Below are 25,121 nucleotides of genomic sequence, written 5' to 3' on the forward strand. Positions count from 1 at the left end.
ACTCCTCTTGCCCTCCCTCGGCTCTCAAAACCTTAATAAGCCCATGTGCACACACAGTGCAGCAGGGTACTGGCTCCCCAGACAGCAGAATCCCCTGGCTGCAGAAGAGGGGTGGGATTAGCTCTTTAATGCATATCTTGCTGGCCTCCTTCATCTAGGTAAAGTTTATCTGGTTCCTTTGGCCGGCTATGGCAGATTGCTAAGACTGAGCACTCAGATGGCATCAGAGAAGGAGCAGAGCTATCCCAACCAGTGTAAAGAAGAGGGGGTGCTGAATCTTGTCTCACTTATACTGGGATTAGGTCAGGATATGTCCATTGACTATAACGGGGGTGTCAGAGTGGCCCCACCCAGAGCACCTGCCTGTGGCACAACAGGCGTGACTGCCTCAGCTTCCCTCCTTCGGAGTTTCCAGTAACTCTCTATGCAAGGTTCTCCTGCCTAAGTAATACCTCTCCTGGTCTGGCTTATTACAAACATTCCACAACACATGTCCCCAAAGCATTGTCCATTTATCACCCGCTGTGCATTTGTCCTTAAAATCCTAGGACATCTAGTTCCCTCAGTGCCCCACAGGCTGTACTCTGATGGCTTCTGCCACTCCTGGCAGTTTGACAGTCCTCTGCTGTCCTTCTGCCGGGACAGTCACCCCCGCTGGAGTGCACTCCCACTCTCTCCACACATGTACATCCACAGCCTCTCTGCTGGGGGAGCATCCCTCGCTCCCCCTGGTCCATTAGCCCTCTCTGACTCCAGCTCTCCAGCATGGAGTCATCAGTAGGTAAGCCTCTCCACTGCCTTCACAACCCTCTCTGGCCCTCTGCTTCCACTCTCCAGGTCAGAGATGTCAGCAGGCAACTCCTTCTACTGCTCTCTAGCCTTCAGCCTTCCAGCCTTGGCTCTCTGGCTTGGGGAAATCAGCTATCAAAGCAAACCCCTCTTGCTGCTCTTCTGCCTTTCCCCTCCTACAGTCTCCTGATCAATGACAGTTCTCCCCTGCTGCGCTCTTACTCCCAGGCAGCTCTCTCTCCTCCCTTTTCCTGACTCACTCAGGTAGTTCTGACTCACCTCTCAGCTTCTCCCTGATCCTTTATAGTCCCAGGTGCTGCCTGCCTTTTAATTGGCTAGACTGGGAGCGCCTGTTCTGGCACAGGGTGCTGGACCTGCTTCATTTACAAGGGCCAGACACCCGGTGACAGGAGCTTGCTTCTGATTTACATTAGTGTTGACTAAGAGGACAATCTGATAGGATGTCCACTCCAAAGAAATGCATAAAAAGAACAGCTGAGCAGAAGTGGGGGGAAGCTGGTTATCTGAAACTGGCAGGGGAATGGACAGATGTGGCTTTTCATTTTTAATATTTTTCTATTCAATCCTATCTCCAAACAGGGATTGGGATGGTTATGCAAAGAGTAAAAGGCTTATTTTAAAAATATTTTTCCTTAGAGACACAGTAAGTTGAAATTATTGGATTTTTTTTGTGTGGCAATCAGCCCCAATTCAGCAAAGCACACTCATGACCTATGGGACATAACTGCTTTACTGGATTGGGGGCTTAATGTAGTGTTTTTACTTTTAATTTACATATTGAGGCTCCAGTCCTGCAATGTGATGCACATGGGAAGACACCTGCACCCAAGAGGAAACCTCAGAGTCTCCCACGTGTCTCATTGTAGGATTGGTGCTCAAGTATTCTTCAGTAGCTTCCCTTTTCTCAAACTGTACACTCACTAACATACCCTATTGTTTCCTAGGAGGAAAAAATGTCCGCTAGCAGAACAGCTTCTTCTCACACTGGAGAGATAGCACGGAGTAGATCCGAAGGAACTGTGATTGACTTGGACGAGAGCAAACCTTCAACGAGCTGCGAGTTGTCAGGTCTGTTAATATTTATTACAATGGGCCAACACACCTGCAAGTCTCTACTCAGGCAAAACTCCCATTGGTGTCAATATCCAAGCTAGAACTACTGTGCTCATACGTATGTTGCCTTAAATACAAGGGGACAGCTTCTCTTTTGTATTACGTTTCCTTTGCACTACTCAGGCAGCGTGTAATGGGCCATATTCTAATTCCAATGCCTAGCAGAATGCCCCCTTGGTATAGGGGAATTCTGCGGTGTATTATTGTACCAGATCCAGGTCTGCGTTACTGCCATCAGTATAGGGGGCATGTCAGGGGAGAGAGAAAGGGAGTATAGGATCTATTAAGGATCTTACATCAGTGCTGCTACCTCAATATTTGTCCAGCAGCAGCTGTAAGTACCACTGGGGCCAGACCTCATCCTGAGAATCAGGAAGCTGTAATCAGCTCCATATCACCCTACGCCACTCCTCTCCTATGCTGAGTGAAGCTGGCATAATGACTGCTCAACTTGCAAGAATTACAGTAACCTTAGGGATGGAACAGTAACCTATAGGGAGGGACAACATTAAGGGAGGGGCATGGGTGTGCTGAAAGAGAGAAATAAAACCAGGCTGAGCTGCTGCTTTCATTGGTTTTTAAATAAAGATAAAGGAGCTTTACTGGCAGGCTGTGTATGGGGAAGGAGGAAGAATCCCGTCTCCTGCTGTTTATATTATTCTCTGCATGCAGAAAACCTGTATAAGGCAATGGGAGTTGAAATCACTCCGTCAGTTCCTTGCAGGGGTGATGAGCATCTCATGCAATGGAGTCTTTAATCAGCATATGTTGTCATCATGCAAATTTATTCATTTGGATTTTGGTTTTATATGAGCTCTAAACGAAAGGTAATTAACAAACAGATCCATCCATAACAAATAGATATAAGTAAAATAGATTTTATTGTTAACAATACATATTTCAATCTAAAAGGGTATTTAAATATTGTCAATATAGGAAACAAAGTTTTTCTACTTTTGACTCCTTTTCACTATTCAAATAATCAAATGAAAAATTCACTCTTTAGTTGATTCCAAATTTAAAATGAGTAGTTGAATCTATAGCGGTGAGAGTTATGAATTGTTACAGTGAAAACATCAACACATTCTTCTGAGACTGAAACCAAATGAAATTAACAATAACCTTTCTAAGATGTAGGAAGAAAGGGAATCCTGAATGTTGTATGATCTTTTCTACAATGTGGACATGGTAGTTTCCAAAATGTAAGCATCAGCCACTGTATTTCTGCACACAGCAAGCCACTAGGCCAAAAATGCCAATGACCTTTCCTAGTGGACGACATTCTTTAGAACACACAGTCTAAGGATCTGCTCCTGATGGAGCTCAGCATCCTCAACTCCCATTAATATTACTGGGAATTGCAGGTGCTGCAGATACTCCACACCTTGCAAAATCAGGCCCTATTATAAGGACTAATTTATTGGTGCTTTTTTGTTAATATTGCTTCTTTAATCCTAATTTTAATCCTAACACATGATTGACACTCTGTTGGTTATGTTTAAAACCTTAAAAGCAATTTGAAGGTATAAACTGACCCTGCATGTTTTACAAGCTATACAAATTTTAACTTGGGATAAATTTAGCCCTAGTGTACTGTAAGTACATCAATAGGTTTACTGCAGAGATGAATTTGGCCCATTTTGTCCAATAAATAGGGCTTGGGTGTGGATAGGAATAATTACCTCAATTTTTTTTTAAACAGATGACAAAGAGAATAAATTGGATTTAATCATTGACTGGCCTGAGGTGTTCAAACAACATGCTTACACTGATTCCAAGACTAATCCTTTCCGGAATGATCTGTCAGCATCCAACCCATTTGTATATGATGTAGCTCAGTTAAGTAACAGTGACAAGAACAGTAAACACATTTCTATCTTAAAAGAAGACCCCTATCTGTTCTCCAGAGATTCAAGCAACAGGGATTCTTTTGATTCATCAGGTGATGAGCTAGATATTGATCATCTTCTAAGAAAGGCTTCAGCAGGGAAATCTGGAAAATCGAAGAGTGTCTCTGAGCTTTTGGACATTGTAGATGCCAAAAGATTTGATCCTGACAAGACAGCATCCTCTGGCCAGATTTTAGCTGCAGACATGGAATGGCTTCAAAATGACCGTGAAGCCTACAAGATGGCTTGGTTGAGTCATCGACAGCTGGCCCGATCTTGTCTAGATTTGGATGTGATGAGTCATAGTCCAGGATGGGCACAAACACAACCTACAGAAACTCATGTAGTTTGTAAACTGAATCATGAAGGGGGTTCAGTGCAGCTACCTGACTCGGATATCGCTGTTCACATCCCTGAGGGTCATGTATCACCTGGGGAATTCCAAGAGGTTGGTTTACGGGCTATTCTGAACCCTCCCCCATCACTTAATCATGATCTTTCAAGCACTGTGAGCCCATTGATAGAACTTACTTTAAGTAACCTCAACACAATGGAAGCCATTTTACTAGAAATGAAAATTGCAGCTGAAGTGAAGAAGGATCCTTTCAGTCAAGTTATGACTGAAATTATGGGGTTTTATAGTCTCAACAAAGAAGGTCCTTTTGAAAAGCTACACAACTGCTACCTTTACAAAGATACCATACAAGTGAAGTTGACAGACCTAAGTCATGTGATGTACACAGTGGTTGCAGTACAAGCAAACCCAATTCAGTCTCTGGCTACATCTGTTTGGGAATACATCTACAGAAACCTCTGCATTGGAATTTATGGGCCCAAACATATTCATCCTTCTTTCACTGCTGTTTTTACTGTTTTTGGTCATAACTACATTCCAGAAAAACTCACAGTTTGTGACATTAAAAAGGGTGGAAAGAGCATGCCACCAGTGGTGTTTAATCGGTGGGGAAAGCATACATTTTTACTTGACAAGCCACAAGATCTAAGTGTTTCTTTGATATCCCGTGATCCTGATTTTGAAGTGAAGATGGAAGATCAAAGCAAAGAAATTAAAGAAGGGCAGTTGAAAGCAGGTGAAGTTGTCCACCTGCAGTTTCCATTTTCTGTACTGGGAACTGGGGAAATGCATTTGTTCACTTTCCTAGTTCAGATTAAGGGCCCAAACAACAATCTAGTGACCCAATTCCCTATTACAACTCCCGATCCAGCTCCAAAATTAACTGGGATGACTAGTAAGCCAAACCACTTACAGAAACGCAAAGAAATCAAATCTGCTCCTTTTTTATTGACACCGACAGTTAAATACCCCAAGTTTCAAGATAAGACTTTAAATATTACCAGCTATGGAGTGGCCTTGAAATCTGTGCTTCGTCAAAGTAAGATTGACTATTTACTAGAGTATTTTAAAGGGGACACAATAGCGTTTCTCGGTGAAGATAAAGTGAAAGCCATTGGACAAACTAAAGTTAAAGAATGGTATGTGGGAGTTCTTCGCAGAAAGATTGGTCTAGTGCACTGTAAAAATGTAAAAGTGATTTTAAAAGAACAAGCTATAGATATCACTGATAGCGTGCTGCCAACCAGGAATCTTCTGGAACAAATTGCACTGCCTTTTAAGAAATTGACATATATCTATTCTTTAGTCCTATCCACGGTATCGGAGAGAGTTTACAACTGGAAAGCTTTGGCTGATGTGCTAGGATATTCACATATGTCATTGGATGATTTCAGTGAGGTACCAGCAGATAAAGAATCAGAAAGAGTCGCGTATGTGGTGAAGAAATTGAAGGAAGATTGCCATGCTAACAGACCCAGAAGGCAGTTTCTTTATGAGCTCATTGTTGTAAGTACTGCTCAAGTGGACTCATCTGTTTTGCATTGGTAGTAAATGAGTACTGTTTGCCAGTAATGATTGTAAGTAATGAAATATGATACTACATTAGTACAGTATTGTGAATCTTTGCAAGTATGAATACAGTAACTGAAAACTGTAAGCACTCAAGTTAAAAAATTTAAGCAGATACTCTACATAAATTAATACAATATTCAATACAAGCCACATAAATTTATGTTAATTGATCCAGCCCATATAGGGTCAAAATTGTAAAAATTAGAGGAGTACTGCTCAGTAGAGAGCTGGCTGGGATGACAAAAACCATGACTTTGTATGAAAAAAACCCCACTAAAACCCACACTTTCTATCACAAAAGTAGTGTTTTATAAACACTGCTTTATTAGGAACTTTTTTAAACTATCAGTCCAGTCTGGATTTGAACCAGTGACCTACAGGTGAAAGTTCCAGATCCTTTTGCAAACCAAAACCTATCATAAACTAGCTGCTTAGAATTTTTTTATATTTTTAAGGCAAGGAAAACATGGTATATTTACTGAAGACTTGATTTTCTGTATAAAGCTACCATGTCTCACACCTTGATAATCCATGTAGCTGCTGCTTAAAGAAAGGCAAATAAGTCATTACAGTTATTTTTAGATGTTTAGATGTTTAGATGTTCATTTAGTTATTTTTATGTTCAGATTTTCATGAGGAAGACTTGCAATTTGCTGAACAAGTCTTGGATTCAGTATGTTTTTCTTCAAGAACTGCTGTACTTCAACCTTTCAGGTGAATGGTTGAATTACAAACCCTATGATCCTCATGTAATCTAGATCTGAAAATGTGCATATCTACAACAATGTTTCTGTTAAGTCAAGAAAAAGTGGAGTTGAGCTTACTGCCTGGGGCCCTTCGACTGATAAGCAGACAAGGCTTATTTAGGACCAAGTTTTATATTTGTTATAATAATGGCTCTCTGATGAATTCACAGCTGTGGCTTTTCTACTAAGCCTTCCCCCTTCAGCCTGAGCCTGAATATCTACCCTGCCATTGAACAGCTCCATAGCCTGAACTATGAGCCAGCAGGGGGTGTTTTAATTGCAATGTAGACATACCCTTAGCCACTCCAGTTCTGAAGACACACTTATAGTGCTAGCTGACATAACTAATCCATTCCCTTTGAAAAGTCAGCATTCCAAAGGACCTCCTATAAATACACCGCCCAGAGGCGATGGCAGCAGCAGCCACTTGCAAACCGAGTAAAGTTCTTAACGTCCCAGGACAGGGGTGGCCAACCTGAGCCTGAGAAGGAGCCAGAATTGATCAATGTACATTGCCAAAGAGCCACAGTAACACGTCAGCAGCCCCCCATCAGTTCCCCCTCCCAGCGCCTCCCACCCAGCAGCTCCACCGATCAGCATCTCCCCCTCCCTCCCCACACCTCCCGATCAGCTGTTTCGTGGCGTGCAGGAGGCTCTGGGGGGGAGGAGCGAGGGCACAGCAGGCTCAGGGGAGGGGGCAGGAAGGGGTGGAGCGGGGGCAGGGCGAGTGGCAGAGCCAGGGGTTGAGCGGTGAGCACCCCCCGGCACATTGGAAAGTTGGCGTCTGTAGCTCCAGCCCTGGAGTCGGGGCCTGTACAAGGAGCCGCATGTTAACTTCTGAAGAGCCGCGTGTGGCTCCAGAACCACAGGTTGGCCACCCCTGTCCCAGGAGGTGATATAAAAATGAATTGGGTTCAAGAAGAGTTAAAGGGGTAACTAGCCAACCTAGCAAATGGAGACAGAGCTGTGTGAAGACCTCATTATAAGACGGGGAATGTATATACGTGCCAGGATAAAACATCAGAGGACTAAGGAGATATCCTATCTGTGAATGGTGTACGATTTCCAGCTCTGAAATGCCAATTTGGCTTGCGGCCTTTATAAAAGCTACAGTTACAGATACAATATCACCTATGCCACTTACGGGAAGGTCTTTTTAACGTTTAAAATGAGATAAATCCCAGTTCTTCAACAGCCAGGGTCCAGTGCTGCTCAACAGAGCATACGTACAAATTGCATTTGTATTTTGAGCAATATGTTAGACCTATCCAGCTAGCCAAAAAGATTAGACATCCTGGGCCAGACTCTGCTTTCCATTGTACTGACTTCAGGGGAGTTTACTCTGGATATGCACCAGCGCAGCACAACTTAAAGTCTGCTAAATCTAATGTGATGGACAAAACCTATGACTCCCATCCAGCAAAGAGGGCACAAAACTGTGGTAACACTGGTTTCAGAATAGCAGCCGTGTTAGTCTGTATTCGCAAAAAGAAAAGGAGGACTTGTGGCACCTTAGAGACTAACCAATTTATTTGAGCATGAGCTTTCATGAGCTATAGCTCACTTCATTGGATGCATACCGTGGAAACTGCAGAAGACATTATATACACACAGAGACCATGAAACAATACCTCCTCCCACCCCACTGTCCTGCTGGTAATAGCTTATCTAAAGTGATCATCAAGTTGGGCCATTTCCAGCACAAATCCAGGTTTTCTCACCCTCTGACCCCCCCCCCCCACAAACTCACTCTCCTGCTTTGTGTGGTGGGGGGGAGGGGCGGAGGGTGAGAAAACCTGGATTTGTGCTGGAAATGGCCCAACTTGATGATCACTTTAGATAAGCTATTACCAGCAGGACAGTGGGGTGGGAGGAGGTATTGTTTCATGGTCTCTGTGTGTATATAATGTCTTCTGCAGTTTCCACGATATGCATCTGATGAAGTGAGCTGTAGCTCACGAAAGCTCATGCTCAAATAAATTGGTTAGTCTCTAAGGTGCCACAAGTACTCCTTTTTTTTTGTGGTAACACTGTCAGTTCTGCTATGTGGGGAAGAAAGAAGTCTGAGCAGAGGTCAGGGGAAAGTGGGATCGACCAACCACTAGCTCCCTGTGAAACAATGTTCTGCTGTAGCTGTCTCCACAGCAATGCATCAGAGCATTTAATAGGCGAGGTGAGCAGGAGGGGCAGCAATATGGCAAGTTATTTTGTTAATATGCCGATGAGCTTTCCAGAAAACCCTGGGAGAAGAAGGGCTGGATGCTACTTGAAGTCTGAGAGTGAGGTGGCAGTTTTGGGTCAGCTATGTCAATGCTCTTTGAGGTGCGAGGGAAAAGGAGGTTTCCATGCCCCCAGCCCCTCACAGAAAGCCTGTGTATTCGTATGTTGGTCTGGGGGTTCAGGATTTGGACCTTTATTTGTAACTTGTCAGGCCCCTTCCCTATGCCATTCAATGCAACAAGGAACATACAAAGTTATTTATAGAGGCAGGAACTTTAAAGCAGTAAAGTGTAAAATTCATAATGGTGCTTTATTTAGTAATCTGAATGTTAGTCCTGAAATCCATACACAGGCAAAATTCACAGTGCTTTTAGTTGGAGTTTTGCCTGAGTAAGGACTTCAGAACCAGAGCTATAATCATTCTGTATGAAATTTGCAACTAGCAATGAACACTATTACTATTTGTGTCAAATTACTCCTGTTCATAAAAGGTCTGGCAGCACAGATCAGGGGTTTCATTCAGTCCCACAAAATGCACCCCATTGAAAATTTCCCCTCAAAACTGTTTTTCAACAGAAAATTGGGGTTTTAGCTAAACAAAATTTTCCAAAAATTATCCGCTTTCTGCAGAACATGTTGATACTTTTTCAGAAAAACTGAACATCTGAAAACCAAAAACTTAAATTTTTGGTGCAATATTTTGGTTTTTGGTATTTCACTGAACAGTTGATATTGTCCATAGAAAATTTTCTGCAGAAAAAAATGTTATTTTTCACCCTGCTCTAATCTAAGCCAATAAGAAAGCAGAAATATAACATGTATTCATTTCAGGACTTTTCTACTGGAACCATTTTAATTTGCTTTGTTCCAAATAACACGTTTTGTTTTCCCTTTTTGTGTCCTTGTAAGTTTGAATCATAGTCAGCAAATTATCAAGTATTCAGAAGGATGAAATTAAAATGCTCTGGCCAATGTAATCAGTGATTTTCTGGAAAAGAAGTGGAACAAGGACCACACCTTATTATAACCATCCTCTGATTTCATTTTTAAGGTTCATGAAGCTAAATTTTAGGTCCCAAATATTTATGTTGGAGAAAGCTATTTTCCCTTCAGGATCCTCAAACTTGGCAGAATTCAGCTGACGCTGGAATGCTGAAGCAATGGGATGCCAATTTAGTTTTTTTCTTGAGATTATGGGCAACTTTCCTATACAAAATATTGGCTATCCCTTTTGTACCAAAGGTGTAAACACGGTTACTTTTTTTATAGAGAACCTAAAAAGGTTTAGCCTAACTTAACGTTTGAAAAGATCTACTGGATAGTTACAGGAACAAACAATAATTATTTGCTCTCAAATACTGACCAAGCTGCTTGATTCTAAAAATTGTTCTGCAGGCACTTCTGAAGTTAGATTGCCAAGGATTAGTAGCACGTCTTATCCAGGACACTGTCCTTTTGACTTCGGCTGTCAAGCTTGGCAAATGCTGGAGAGAGCTGGCAGAAAGATTAGCGCGACTCACAAAACAACAAATTGAGGCTTATGAAGTACCTCACCGAGGCAGAAGTGGAGAAGTTGCCCTGGAGGTAAGGCTTCCTGCTCTTTACTTGCACAGCCTTGCTAAAATGTTTACAGCACACTTTTCTATGTGCAAATACTGTGTGAGCCTTTCTTCCCCATCCTTGTGCAGTCCATCCCTCCCTCCTTTGATTGTCTCCCTATTTAAACTGTGAACTCCTCAGGGCAGGGACTATCTCTCACTATTTGTTTATAGGGTGCCTAGAAATTTCAATAGAGGCCCTTGGAACTACTGTAATCAAATAATAAATAGATTAAACTCTTGAAATCTTTGCTTCTGTCCACCTTAAATCTCAGCTTATTTCCTCCACTCCATGACCCACTCTTCCTCCCTCATAATCAGCCTTTTTCCTTCCCTCTCTCTTATCAGTCACCTCTGGCTCCTTTCCTTTATCTTCAGCATGTTGTTTCCTTGCCCAAGTTAGCCCTCACTTCACTCTCCTTCATCTTCCCTGGGGCTTGCTTCATTTCAAAGCTACTGAGGTGGATTATCTATTCCCAGAGAACTTCTGCCTTTCATTCAAGTGTTTTCTTGATCTCCCCTCCTCCTAGTGAGATTGCTGCTCTCCCCCACAGAAAAGGGCCTTAACAAAAGCCACTTACTTTCTGAGTCTAAGGCAGTGGTTCTCAACTGGGGCCGTTAGCAGGTTTTAGGAAGTCCGCCAAAATAAACCAGAGAGCAGGGCTTGAGTTAGACTCGCTGGGGCTCAGGACAGAAAGCTGAAGCCCAAGCCCCACTGGCCAGGGCTGAAGCCAAAGCCCAAGCAACATAGCGTCGTGGGGCCCCCTGTGGCATAAGGCCCCGGGCAATTGCCCTGCTTGCTACCCCCTAATGCTGGCCCTGGTTTTTAATCTACTGGCTATGCAGAGAAACAGTTGTTGTGGCACAGGTGGGCCATGGAGTTTTTATAGCATGTTGTGGGGGCCTCCGAAAGAAAAAGGTTGAGAACCACTGGTCTAAGGGAGGAGGAGGGATGGCTTAGTGGATGGGGAACTGGACTGGGACTCAGGAGACCTGGTTCTATTCCTAACTCTGCAACCCTCCTGTCCCGTTCTGTGACCTTGGGCAAGTCTCAGTGCCTTAGTTTTACTCTCTGCAATGGGCCTAATGATACTTCTCAATAAAGCCTATGAGCTATGTAGATGAAAAATGCTAAGTAAGAGTGAAGTATTCTTCATTTCTCAGGTGTCTTTAACACCATGTTTTTAACACCCACATCTCCTTTAGACCCTCCTTCCTTCCTTCACTTTCCATAACTCCTTGGTTCTCGTACTTCATGGATGAGTATTAATTCAGTGGATCCTCTTTCTCCTACTTGCCCTTATTAGTCGATGATTTCCAGGATTCTGTTCTCAGCCAAGTTTTTCCTCCTGAACAGCCTCATGAAAATACTCTCGCACCTCTGCAGATACTCAAATCTGCCTCTCCATTCTGATCTCTTTCCCTGTCTAGGCTCCCATCTCTCCCCATCTTTCTGGCATTTCCTCCTGTCTTGCTATCTTGGTACTTCCACAAACTGTCCATGGTAAAATCTGAATTCATCACTCCTCCTCTACTGCCTCATTAACACTGAACTCTCCACTCTTTTCTCAATCATTCAAGCTCACAATTTTTGGTCATTTTTTGCTCCTCTCTCTTTCTTTTTCTCTTCGCATCTTGTTGACAGCAACCTCGTTTCTTCTCCCTCACACCTGGTGTGCACCACCTACCTTTTAGAATCCCTGATCCTTCCCCTCTTTCCTCTGTTCTATCTGCAGCATGTTGGCTAGAATGATCATCCTTTCCTTCCATGCTGATCTTGTAACTCCAACCCTTTAAATCATTTGAGTGGCTCAGTTTCTATCTGTATCAAATTGAACCTCCTTGTTCTCACTTTCAAGGTACTGAATGATTCTGCTGCTGTCTGAATCTCCGCCCTTGTTTTTTACCTACTTCCCAAGTTGCATTCCAGACTCTTCCCACTCTTCTTGCCTCATTGCTCCCTTTGCCTCCTCTTCTTCCTCATGTCTCTATAGCTGTGCTCTCCCTGCCCTGTATGTGCTTGAATGCATCCTCTCTGTCCTTCAAAATCCTTCTTCAAACCCACTTCTTTTAGTTAGCTTTCCACTGCTAGTGCCTACTCCCCCAATAACTTTCCACTGAACAGCCCCAGCACTGTTTGTTCCACTTTTGCCTTACCTCAGTCTAAAATTCCAAAACCAAACAGAAAATAATCACTAACGACTACACAGGCAACTTAAATGTCCATCATATTTCAGCATCTGACTTGCTATAGTGCTTATTCTTCTCTTTCCTGCCCCTCCCTTCATCTGTTGACAATAACCCAGACTGTCAGCTCTCTGAGGTAGGGACAATAGGTCAGATTCTATTTTTTTGCCTCCATGGATATATATCCATTGATTTCCATGGCGTTCCTTCAGATTTTCCCCTGTGTAACTCAGAGCAGAAACAGAACTTTTTAATTTCTCTCCAGCGCCATGCAGACTTATGGTGCTATATAAATACTAAATAAAATGATAGAGAATAAACCATTTAAAGAGAAGTAGGGTGCCCATTTTCATAAAGCCCATATGGCCATGCATGGTACTAAAATGAAAGATTAACTAGGTGACAAAAACACCTTTCCTTTGGTGTAAATTTTAAAAACAGCACATGCATTGTTTGTGGCAGTTGCCACACTGGCAGCCATGGAAAATGAAATCCTTAGGTGTACTATGTGTAGAAGCACTATCAAATATCCCCTTCTGGTCATCGATGTACCTCAATCCTTTTTCTAGAGCAGCTGTTCTCAAAGTGTGGTCCATGGACCACTGTTGGTCTATAGAGCACATGCCGGTTGTCCTCAGAGAGATTTGGCTCGGCACAAGCTGCTACCTCTCTTCCTTGTATCCAGATGCTCAACAGCTAGTAATATACCAAAACTGTATTTTGTGTGTGTGTACTTGCTACTGGGATGTTCTACAATTTCAGTCATGTGGGGCAATGACCTTCATGATTGCAAATGAGATGGTCCACATTGCAGTCTCTAGGAAGTGAGGTCTACACTGTGAGTGAGATTGAAAGTCCCTTTTCCAGAGGGACTAATTCTTGCATCGAGAAAGTAGAAATTAGGTCAATTTTATAGAAGTCGATTCTTAGAAATCGATTTTATACAGTCGTTTGCATATGTCCACACTAAGTGCATTAAGTCAGTGGAGTGCGTCCTCACTACCATGGCTAGCATTGACTTACGGAGCGGTGACACAGTTCCTGCAGTCTCTGCTGTCCATTGGAATTCTGGGTTAAGCTCCCAATGCCTGAAGGGGCAAAAACATTGTCGCGGGTGGTTTTGGGTACATGTCGTCAGTCGCCCCTCCCTCCGGGAACGCAATGGCAGACAATCGTTTTGCGCCTTTTTTCCATGTAGATGCTATATCATGGCAAGCAGGTCCTCAAAGAATCAATCCTGAAGCACTTGCATGAGAGGAAAGTGATCAGGAACAGCCAGCATGGATTCACCAAGGGAAGGTCATGCCTGACTAATCTAATCGCCTTTTATGATGAGATTACTGGTTCTGTGGATGAAGGGAAAGCAGTGGATGTATTGTTTCTTGACTTTAGCAAAGCTTTTGACACGGTCTCCCATAGTATTCTTGTCAGCAAGTTAAGGAAGTATGGGCTGGATGAATGCACTATAAGGTGGGTAGAAAGCTGGCTAGATTGTCGGGCTCAACGGGTAGTGATCAATGGCTCCATGTCTAGTTGGCAGCCGGTATCAAGTGGAGTGCCCCAAGGGTCGGTCCTGGGGCCGGTTTTATTCAATATCTTCATAAATGATCTGGAGGATGGTGTGGATTGCACTCTCAGCAAATTTGCGGATGATACTAAACTGGGAGGAGTGGTAGATACGCTGGAGGGGAGGGATAGGATACAGAAGGACCTAGACCAATTGGAAGATTGGGCCAAAAGGAATCTGATGAGGTTCAATAAGGATAAGTGCAGGGTCCTGCACTTAGGACAGAAGAACCCAATGCACAGCTACAGACTAGGGACCGAATGGCTAGGCAGCAGTTCTGCGGAAAAGGACCTAGGGGTGACAGTGGACGAGAAGCTGGATATGAGTCAGCAGTGTGCCCTTGTTGCCAAGAAGGCCAATGGCATTTTGGGATGTATAAGTAGGGGCATAGCGAGCAGATCGAGGGACGTGATCGTTCCCCTCTATTCGACATTGGTGAGGCCTCATCTGGAGTACTGTGTCCAGTTTTGGGCCCCACACTTCAAGAAGGATGTGGATAAATTGGAGAGAGTCCAGCGAAGGGCAACAAAAATGATTAGGGGACTGGAACACATGAGTTATGAGGAGAGGCTGAGGGAGCTGGGATTGTTTAGCCTGCAGAAGAGAAGAATGAGGGGGGATTTGATAGCTGCTTTCAACTACCTGAAAGGGGGTTCCAAAGAGGATGGCTCTAGACTGTTCTCAATGGTAGCAGATGACCGAACGAGGAGTAATGGTCTCAAGTTGCAGTGGGGGAGGTTTAGATTGGATATTAGGAAAAACTTTTTCACTAAGAGGGTGGTGAAACACTGGAATGCGTTACCTAGGGAGGTGGTAGAATCTCCTTCCTTAGAGGTTTTTAAGGTCAGGCTTGACAAAGCCCTGGCTGGGATGATTTAACTGGAAATTGGTCCTGCTTTGAGCAGGGGGTTGGACTAGATGACCTTCTGGGGTCCCTTCCAACCCTGATATTCTATGATTCTATGATTCTATGGAGCCCACTCAGCTCAGCTGTTGTGCCCTGGGTGCTGCCGTCAGCAGACGGTGCAGTACGACTGCTAACCGTCATCCTCCACCGCTTCTGCTACAGCTCTGCTCTCCTGCTCTTGTAAATGAGCTCAGTCTCAATAGCAAATTTCTCCGTGTTGTCGTCATCCACCACTTCCACTGCAACTCTGCTGTCTTGGTGCCATGAATCCACCTCGCAGGTCCTCTCGTCGTTCTGTATCAATATCTATTCTCATGGCATCCGTCATCCACCACTTCCGCTGCAACTCTGCTCTCCTGAAGACGCCATACCACAGCAAACATGGAACCTGCTCAGCTCACCACTGCTGTTGTGAGCATTGTAAACACCTCACGCATTATCCTGGAGTATATGTGGAACTGGGCTAAGAGATGCCAGCATGAGGACGATTTTGATAAGGACATGGACACAGATGTTCCTGAAAGCATGGGCTGTGGCAATTGGGACATCATGGTGGCAGTGGGGCTGGTTGATACAGTGGAACCCGTATTGTGGGCCTGGCAAACAAGCACAGACTGGTGGGACCGCATAGCGTTGCAGGTATGGAATGATTCACAGTGGCTGCAAACTTTCACATGCATAAGGCCAGTTTCCTGGAACTCTGTGAGTTGCTTTTCCCCCGCCCTGAAGTGCAGGAATACCAAGATGAGAGCTTCCCTGACAGCTGAGAAGCAAGTGACGATACCCTGTGGAAGCTCGGGAATCAATTTGGAGGGGGCAAATCTACTGTGGGGGCTGCTATGATCCAAGTAGCCAATGCAATCATTAACATTCTGTTATCAAGGGTAGTGACTTTAGGAAATGTGCAGGTCATAGTGGATGGCTTTGCTGCAATGGGTTTCCCTAACTGTGGTGGGGCGATAGATGGAACGCATATCCCTATCTTGGCTCCAGACCACCTTGCCAACCATTAAGTAAACTGCAAGGGGTACTTCTCAATGGTGCTGCAAGCACTGGTGGATCACACGGGATGTTTCACCAACATCAACGTGGGATGGCCAGGAAAGGTGCATGACGCTCGCATCTTTAGGAACTCCGGGCTGTTCGAGCAGCTGCAAGAAGGGACTTATTTCCCAGACCAGAAAATTACCATTGGAGATGTTGAAATGCCAATAGTTATCCTTGGGGACCCAAGTAGTTACCCCTTGCTCCCATGGCTCATGAAGCCGTACACAGGCAGCCTAGACAGTGCTAAGGAGCAGTTCAACTACAGGCTGAGCAAGTGCAGAATGGTGGTAGAATGTGCCTTTGGCCATTTAAAAGCTCGCTGGTGCTGTTTGCTGACTAGGTCAGACCTCAGTGCAGCCAACATTCGCATTGTTATTGCTGGTTGCTGTGTGCTCCATAATAACTGTGAGAATAAGGGGGAGATGTTTATGGTGAGGTGGGAGGTTGAGGAAATCGTCTGGCATCCCATTTTGAGCAGCCAGACACCAGGGTGATTAGAAGAGCACAGCAAGGCGTGCTTCACATGAGTTTCATGACTGGCCAGGCTTCAGTGTGACAGTTGTGAGTATTTCTCCTTGATGCAAACTTGCCCCCTTTGTTGATTTTAATTTCCTGTAAGCCAATAACCCTCCCCCCTTTGAAATAAAGTAACTATTGTTTTGAAACCATGCATTCTTTCTTTATTAATTTTTTAAAAAAGGGAGACAACTGACAAGGTAGCCCGGGTGGGGTGGGGTGGGATGGGGTGGGGGAGGAGGGAAGGACAAGGCCATATTGCTTATTGTAGCCACACTACAAATCAAACTATTTGAATGACAGCTTTCTGTTGCTTGGGCCATCCTCTGGAATGGAGTGGCTGGGTGCCCAGAGCCTCCTTCTCCCCCCTGCCCCCCGCCCCGCATTCTTGGGCATCTGGATGAGCAGGATATGGAACTTGAGGAGGAGGTCAAGTGGTTGTACAATGGATGCAGCAGGGGTCTGTGCTCTTGTTGGCTTTCCTGCAGCTGCACCAGATGCTTCATCATGTCCGCTTGCTCCCGCATTAGCCTTAGCATTGCCTCCTGCCTCTGCTCTTCGCGCTCACTTAATGCCTTCCTAGCCTCTAACACTGAATGCCTCCATGCATTCAGCTGTGCCCTATCAGTGCGGGAGGACTGCATGAGCTCGGAAAACATGTAATTGCCAGTGCGTTTTTTTTCGCCTTCTAATCTGCGATAACCTCAGGGACGGAGATGATGGGGGAGCCTAGAAACATTTGCACCTGGGGGGAGATAAAAAGGGAGAGTAAAATTTAAGATGATACATTTCTGAGAACAAAAAGGAGACTCTTTCACAGTGAATCAAGTAATTCACAGCAGACAGCACATGTGCTTTAGGTACAAGGTTGCATTTTGCCTTTTATATTGAGCACCTGCCGGTATGGTGACACATCACAAATGGCTGGGCAACAGAATTCGGTTTCCATGCAGCCATGGTAAGGCAAAGAGTATGTGGGGTTGGCTTCTTATGCATAACATGTGGGAATGTTTTCAAACTGCATTGCCATCCTTTCCCATAGCAAGCAATGCGTGGGGTTTCACATCTAAAAGGAGGAGTTGCAGTTTTTGGGTGGATGTGCAGCACACATCTCCCCCTACACCACTGCGTGGCTATTCTCCAGGATGATCCCTTTTAGGCAAGCGCAAACAGCCCAGCATGAGCGGGTCCTTTTACTGTTCCCTTGCAAAAATTCCCCTATTTCAACCAGGTGACCATGAATGACATCACTCTCCTGAGGCTAACACAGAAAGATATAGACCGAATGTTGCTTGAATGTGATCAAAACCCAGGACCATTCACTTCCATGCTTTGTGCTGCAATGATGCCAGAATACTTTCAGAGTACCTCCAGGAGAGCTTCATGGAGATGTCCCTGGAGGATTCCCGCTCCATCCCCAGACATGTGAACAGACTTTTCCAGTAGCTGTACTGGCTGCGAATGCATCCCAATTCTTCAGGGCAAATTAAACATTAAACACTATTGCTTTTAAACCCTGTACTATAGTTACAAATGTGCACTCACCAGAGGTGCCTTCTCCAGCTTCAGGGTCAGGGATCCCACCTTTGGAGGGTATTGGCTCCAGGGTGATGAAAAGGTCCTGGTTGCCCAGGAGAACAGATTCACCACTTGCCTGCTGCGCATTCTCCTCCTCCTTCTCATCCACAAAATCCTCCTCCCTGTTGCGTGAGACTACCCCCTTGCAGGTGTCCATGGACAGTGGTGGGGTCCCCTCCTAGAATGGCATGCAGCTGATCATAGAAGTGGCATATTTGGGGCTCTGACCTGGAGTGACCATTTGCTTCCTTTGTCTTTTGGTAGGCTTGCCTGAGGTCCTTAACTTTCATGTGGCAAGGCTGTGTGTCCCTGGTGTAGCCTCTCTCCACCATGCCCTGTGAGATTTTGGCAAATATATTTGCATTTCTTCTTTTTGATCGGAGTTCTGCCTGCACAGATGCTTCTCCCCATACAGAAATCAGATCCAGTGTCTCCCGTTCGCTCCATGCTGGGGGGACTGCATGGTCACCGGTGCTGCTGAGTTCGCCACGCTGACCAAACAGGAAATGAAATTCAAAAGTTCCTGGGGCTTTTCCTGTGTACCTGGCTAGTGCATCCGAGTTCAAAGTGCTGTCCAGAGCGGTCACAATGGAGCACTCTGGGATAGCTCCTGGAGGCCAATACCATCAATTAGCATCCGCACGACCCCAAATTCGACCCAGCAAGGTCGATTTTAGCGCTACTCCCCTTGCTGGGGAGGAGTTCAGAAGTCGATTTTAAGAGGCCTTTAAGTCAATGGAATGGGGTTGGTTGTGTGGATGCTTTCATTTTAAAATTGACCTAACATGGCTAAATTCGACTGAACTTACTCATGCTCACTCAGTCCCTGGGTAGAATTACTTTTTGGAGCCTGAAAGCTGCCAAAACCTAGATTGCTGCCTTAAGACTATTTAGGTCTGAGGTCTCCTTTTCAGACACAAGACACAGTAGTAATTTATGACCTATTCAATATATTATTTTTCTTTTCCATTTGCACTACCAAGGAATCAGTACATCTTTGGGAGACATCATCAAATTGTCATTTTTATATTAAATGATTTCCCAAAGTGGAATTCAAAATCTACGTTATTTTATTTTAACTGATTATGTTGTTGTTCTCGCATCCAAGCAAATCTGACACAATGCAAGTAATGTTGGGAGGTGTAATAAACATTTCTCACTAGATTCACTGTCAACAACTGAACGTACGCTTAGGGAAATGTAATAGTTATCTTGTTCCCATCAAAAGTGTAAGAAGAATGCCCTTTGGGTTTTCAAATGTATGCTGCTGCTCTCATTTGTATGGCTAGGCCTATGCTTCAACACTGGCAGACTGTGACTTTGATAAGATACATTTCAAATTTTAGAAGGAAAATTACATTTAGTTTGTAGCCTGCATTATATGGAGAATATTATTTGACACAAAAAGGAACTAAATTGTACAACGGTCTTATTCCTTCTCTGGCTATAGTGACAGCATGTAGAGACATTAGTCAAACTTCGATGCAGATCCCAATAATATTAAACTGTCACTATGAAACATCAAATGAAATATTTACTGCAAACAAATAGCTGTCCTTGTTTAGCAGGGGTGGGGGGTGGAGAGGGCGCACGCGAGGAAGCGCATCAACACACACACACACATTAAGTTGGCTCAACACCCACGTCTCTTATTTTCAAGAGATTTGTATATTCTTGATGTTAAACTACATACAAAATTCTCTACTGTTCAGCGATGCTGGCTGCTGCAAACATAGTGTAGCTACTTGCAACATAAAAATAGCAACATATATTTTAAAAAAAAAGAACATTGTAGAAAAAGCTACACCTGTCTATCAGTTTGTTTAATCATTTATTTATTGGGATGAGTAAAGATCCATCCTAGATGACTGTGTATTAAAAAAGCCAGTATACAATATTTTAAAGGTACAAATGCAAAGATATCTAGCTGGAAACAGTGTCAATCCAAAAAAGACTTACAACCCACCAGAACGTAGGACTAAATCCAATTCTTCTTAACACCCTTATTCTTCTATAATCAACTCCTCATGAAAAACCTAGGGAACGAGAGTGGGGTTGCTAAAGGTTCCTTCTCTGAAAGTCAACAAACTTAGGGTGTGTCCAACTGTCACACGGTGAAAAAAATTTAAAACACTGGCCTCTAATTTTGTGCTCACAAAATTCTACATGCATACATGGAATTATACATATAAAAATCAGGTCAGGATGAAAATGTACTGTCATTAATTTCAGTAGGTGCAGGATTTCACCCTAAGTATCTTTACAATATTATCACAATCTTACAACTTATTCTAAAATGATTGCTAATACTTATTTCTTAATATACTTCACAGATATCAGAGACTCCTGATACAAAACACTGCATTACAACCTGGAGTCCTCGCTCATAACTAGTTTCTAATTCATGACTGTAGCTGGCTCAATAACTGGACATGGGATGGGGAATGATTTGTGAATAATAACTGGACAATTAACAGGAAACATTAATTGAATCGATTATTTGCTGAATACTATTTAGCCACCTGTAACATTGGCTAGATAATGAAAAAAGCATCAATGTATTTAAATTCAAAACTAATATTTGTAATGAATAATCATTCAGGCCACTTCAATCCATGAAAGATCACCTCTCACTATATGACCACTTAGGCCTCATTGACATACAAATAAATAATAATAATGATACCTCTTACAGCTCTTGTCATCAGGACAACACAAAGGAGGTCAGTATCATTATTCCCATTCAGAGATGGGGAAACTGAGGCACCAAGCAGTGAAGAGACTTCTCTAGGTCAGCTGACAAAACTGCACTAATTAAAGATGTTGTTTTAAAACTGGTTTAGTTCAAACCAGTGCAATGCTGGTGGGCATTCCTCAGCTGATTAAAAACCTGGTTTATATCAGTTTAGTTAAACCAACATAGGCATTTTTAAAGCAATGTATGTCCACACAGGGATTTGCACTGGCGTAGCTGAACCAGTGCAAGCTTGTGTGTAGACAAGACCTTATTGTAGTTTCCTTAATATCTCCTTGTAATGGACCCTATCCAAGGGCTTTGGCAAAAAAACATGTGTTGTTATAAAGCAGATGCTGTGTGGACCACATTTGTTCAATTTCACTTTTCAGAGTGAAAGATTAGCTATTTGTTTTCCTCCCCTCAGTGAATTCTTGGGCACATACACAATGACTTGCTGTGCTTTCATCATTACAGCTTAGTGAAATTGTAAAGGCTCTTTCTTTAAAGCTTTATAGGACTGCATCTTATTAATGATCTTATATGGATTGGATTGGCTGGATGGGGTGGCTGGATTGGATCACTTTGGTTTTTAGATCCCGAGAACTTTTTAAAATAGCGCTTGGAACCTTCAGCTTTCCCGTGTGATGTGAAGAGTGCAAGCTTAACTCTCAAATCATTTCAACCCTCCAATTGACACATTCAGCTAATAGTGGAGATGGCGCTGAACGAGCAAACATTAAGCAGTAGTAGCAGCAGTAGTAGCAGTAGTAGTAGTAGAGATTTTTGCATGCAGACAGCAGCTGAGTTAGTAACTCTAACAAATTCATTACAGAGTTAATTTACACAACCGTTTTGAACTTTTGCCACAGTGTTTGATAATGCAGGCGTGGATGGGATAAATCTTTAGCTATGTTGGAGGAGAGCTCAGCACAGCTGAAGGGAAGGAAAAGGCAAACTGTTCTCCTACCCACCTTTCTAACAATCCTCTGGCTGCCCAGGGCCATAACTAGCCTCTGGCACAAGTCAGAGCTGCTTAAGGGCTGCTCTATCATTGCTTGCAATGCTGCCCTTCCCTTCCCTCCCCAAAGCTAATGAGGATTACTGGTTACAGCATGCTGCAGCCCCATCTTTTTAACCTTTCCCACACTCTGGCCCTCCACCTAGTCCAGAGAGGCTGGCATAGAGCCAACATAGCTAACTGCACAATACCAGCAATTCCCTTATATCATGGGAATCCCCAACTGCCCACTGCAGCAGCTTTCTGGCTGCTTTTGCTACCTAAGCACCAGGAATGCAGCAACTGTTTGGCACGTATACGATTCTGCAGTGATGAGCTTCTTAGGATAGCTATAAATAAAATAAATGAGTATCTTTATTCTCATGATGGTGTTAATAAATTCTTTGTTTCAGCATGTTAGAGCATATGGTCAGAGTTAAAAACAAAAACCCAATTAAGATTTTTTTATTTGTTGCCTGAAATTTTTACCTGATAACATTGTGCTAGGTTGGTTTAAAGCTCATTGAAACTGTGTGTGTGTGTGTGTGTGTGAGAGAGAGAGAGAGCCATCTTTCATATGGGATAAATGCAGGAAACAATTAAGTTCCTTTATGGACTCAAGAGACCTGGATTCAATTCCCAGCCTTGCCACTGGCCTGCAAGATAACCTTGGGCAAGTCATGCCCTCTTTCTGTGCCTCAGTTTCCCCTTTTGTAAAATGGCGATAATTTGAAAAGCACTTTGAGATCTACTGATGAAAAGCTCTGTATAAGAGCTAGGAACTACTAATATTATTATGAACTGGATTGCTGAAGCAATAGGAGCCTTCACCCAAAACACAAAGACACCCAAGGCTTGCCAGAAATAGCGCTATGTGGGTGGGGGGGGGGTTCTCTGGGGATTTTTTGGTAGAGGTGTGTGTCTCTGTGAGAGAAGTAGCAGAAAGAATCATAGAATATCAGGGTTGGAAGGGACCTCAGGAGGTCATCTAGTCCAACCCCCTGCTCAAAGCAGGACCAATCCCCAACTAAATCATCCAGCCAGGGCTTTGTCAAGCCTGACCTTAAAAATATCTAAGGAAGGACACAGCCACAGAAGCACTGATGCTCTTGAGAAAAGGTTGAGCGAGAACTTTTGGGCTAAAGTGCTGGCAGGAGCCGTGAGCAAAGAAACTGTCTTTGCTGTGGTTTGATTCCTGCTGTGTTCAGGGAATCAGTCCTTTGTACAGTCTTTGTAAATAAATGGGATTGCGTCTATCTTCAATTTCTCCTCCCCAGGAGAACAACCCTCAGGACCCTGGCTAGCTGGTTTGGTCAAAAAGGAGTAACAATATCCTACAATAAAACCCTATTAAAGTGCAGGAATAGTCAGAAAGTACCATTTTGGCGTAGCCTTTCTTACTCAACAGATCTGTATATACACAGAGTCCTATCTGCTTACTGCAGCTTTATATTCCCATTAACACAGCAGAGCCAATGCACCTCTGGGAAAGAGACTTGGATTCCATCCTGCCTTATGCATCAGCTATGCAATTGCTAACTAAGTTCCAGTTGCAGAATCTTTATTACTGATGATGATCAGCAAGCCAGAGAGAACACAGCCCGACTTTCACAGTCCAGGTTAAGTTTGCAGAAGTAGCAGTTGGAAAACAATTTTTTTATTTGTAAACCAAGCTAACGGAGGGAATTTGATCTGGAAGTCCTTCAGAGATGGAGCTTCCCTCCCCCGAGTGTCTATCAGCACTTTAAAAGATGTAGGGACAGATCGTCAGCTGGTGAAAATTGTCATAGCACCAATGACTTCAAATGCCCCATAAACTCTGCTTGTCATGAACTAAATATTAAGGAATACTTTAGAAGGGGTACTATCAACTTGAATTTTTTTAAATTAATAGAAGTTGATGATAGATTATATGTCCTGATTTTTTATTTTAAGTTTTTATAAAGGTTTTTCTACTCCCTTGCTGATATTTATAAGCAACCCTTTACGCACGAGTGACTTCAGTGTTTCTAGGATCAAAGCCACAGAGAGCAAAATTCCAAATATGCTTAGGGCTACCCCCCCTTTCTTCTTTTCTGGACACTCACCTGCCTGCTGCCTCTTCAGTTTCAGCCTTTCTGCTGCTCTCACTCTCTGGCAAAGCAGGTATATAAGCTCCAATCTGAGCAGTGCATGAGGGAGACACCATAATTCTGATTCACAAGACAAGTGCAACTGACCATCCACAGAATAATGAAGTTCACCATGTGCAAAATGCTATTGAATGCATACATTAAAGTGAAACAAGAAAATATTCCTCCCCATCTTTTCACTGTTAGTGATATTTTGCATTACTTGTAACTATACTAGGTACAAATTATTCAGACAGATATATGGTTGTCCATTTGATAGATTCAACATTTAAAGGGACACGATCATTTTATTGCTACTTATTTCACTAAAACGTCCATATCTATAGAAAAGCTGACAGCATGTATGGGACATTGCAGTTTTTATCTGAACCTGCTTTACATGGGAAAGTACTTCAATGTGTTCAAAGAGCAAAAGTTAATTTGTTTCCTTTTCTATAACTTTTTAATTACTATAGTCTTATAGTAGATCTAGAAAGCCATTGTATGTTGCTTTGTTTTCTCCTAATATTAAAAAAAAAATTCTTTGCAGATGATGTGGAAACCTGCATATGATTTTCTGTACACATGGGGCGCTCACTATGGAGACAGCTACAGAGATGTGTTACAAGACCTGCAGTCGGCTTTGGACAAAATGAAAAACCCTTTGACCAAACAGTGGCGAGAGTTAACTGGAGCTTTGATTCTAGTGAACTGCATGGAGACCTTGAGGGCAAATGCTTTCCCCAAGAAGGAGGAAGACTAGAATCCCAAATTCTTTTATGGACTATCTATTAGGAAACTATGGTGTTGATTTTTATACACTTCAATTATTTTTAGGACCCTGATTTTTGAAAAGAGAACAGATCCTTTCATTTTAGCTTATTTTTTCTGCACTTATATGTGTTACAGCACAGACCATATGGAACACAATTTACCCGAAGGACCCTCAGGGCTTGCAGAATAATATTTTGAGGACCATGCAGGGGAGAAATTGGAGTTAGGAGGTAAATTAGGTCCTTGAAAAGATTTTAATTCCATGGACCAATTCCTAAATGAAAAATTCACAAGACCACAACTATAGCTTCTAATAAAGCCAACTTTTTATTTTGAGATCAATTAAGCCCCACATGTTCTGGGCTGCTCTGATAGTATTCACTCAGTATGCCCCAAA

At 43.2% G+C, this 25,121-nt stretch overlaps 1 protein-coding gene across 1 annotated transcript in view; it reads left to right on the forward strand.

Moving 5' to 3' along the window:
• The window catches only part of MACC1 (MET transcriptional regulator MACC1), a 54,705-nt gene extending 29,866 nt beyond the window's left edge, over window positions 1-24,839 (forward strand). Inside the window, exons 2-5 of the mRNA XM_073329538.1 lie at window positions 1,755-1,878; window positions 3,626-5,673; window positions 10,101-10,289; window positions 24,501-24,839. Of these exons, the coding sequence (XP_073185639.1) occupies window positions 1,764-1,878; window positions 3,626-5,673; window positions 10,101-10,289; window positions 24,501-24,713 (2,565 nt within the window). The 5' untranslated portion in view covers window positions 1,755-1,763 and the 3' untranslated portion in view covers window positions 24,714-24,839. The remainder of the gene's footprint in view (window positions 1-1,754; window positions 1,879-3,625; window positions 5,674-10,100; window positions 10,290-24,500) is intronic.
• Window positions 24,840-25,121: the final 282 nt, after the last annotated feature.

The sequence above is a fragment of the Lepidochelys kempii genome, chromosome 2 (assembly GCF_965140285.1).
Source record: "Lepidochelys kempii isolate rLepKem1 chromosome 2, rLepKem1.hap1, whole genome shotgun sequence".
Classification (NCBI taxonomy): Eukaryota; Metazoa; Chordata; order Testudines; family Cheloniidae; genus Lepidochelys; species Lepidochelys kempii.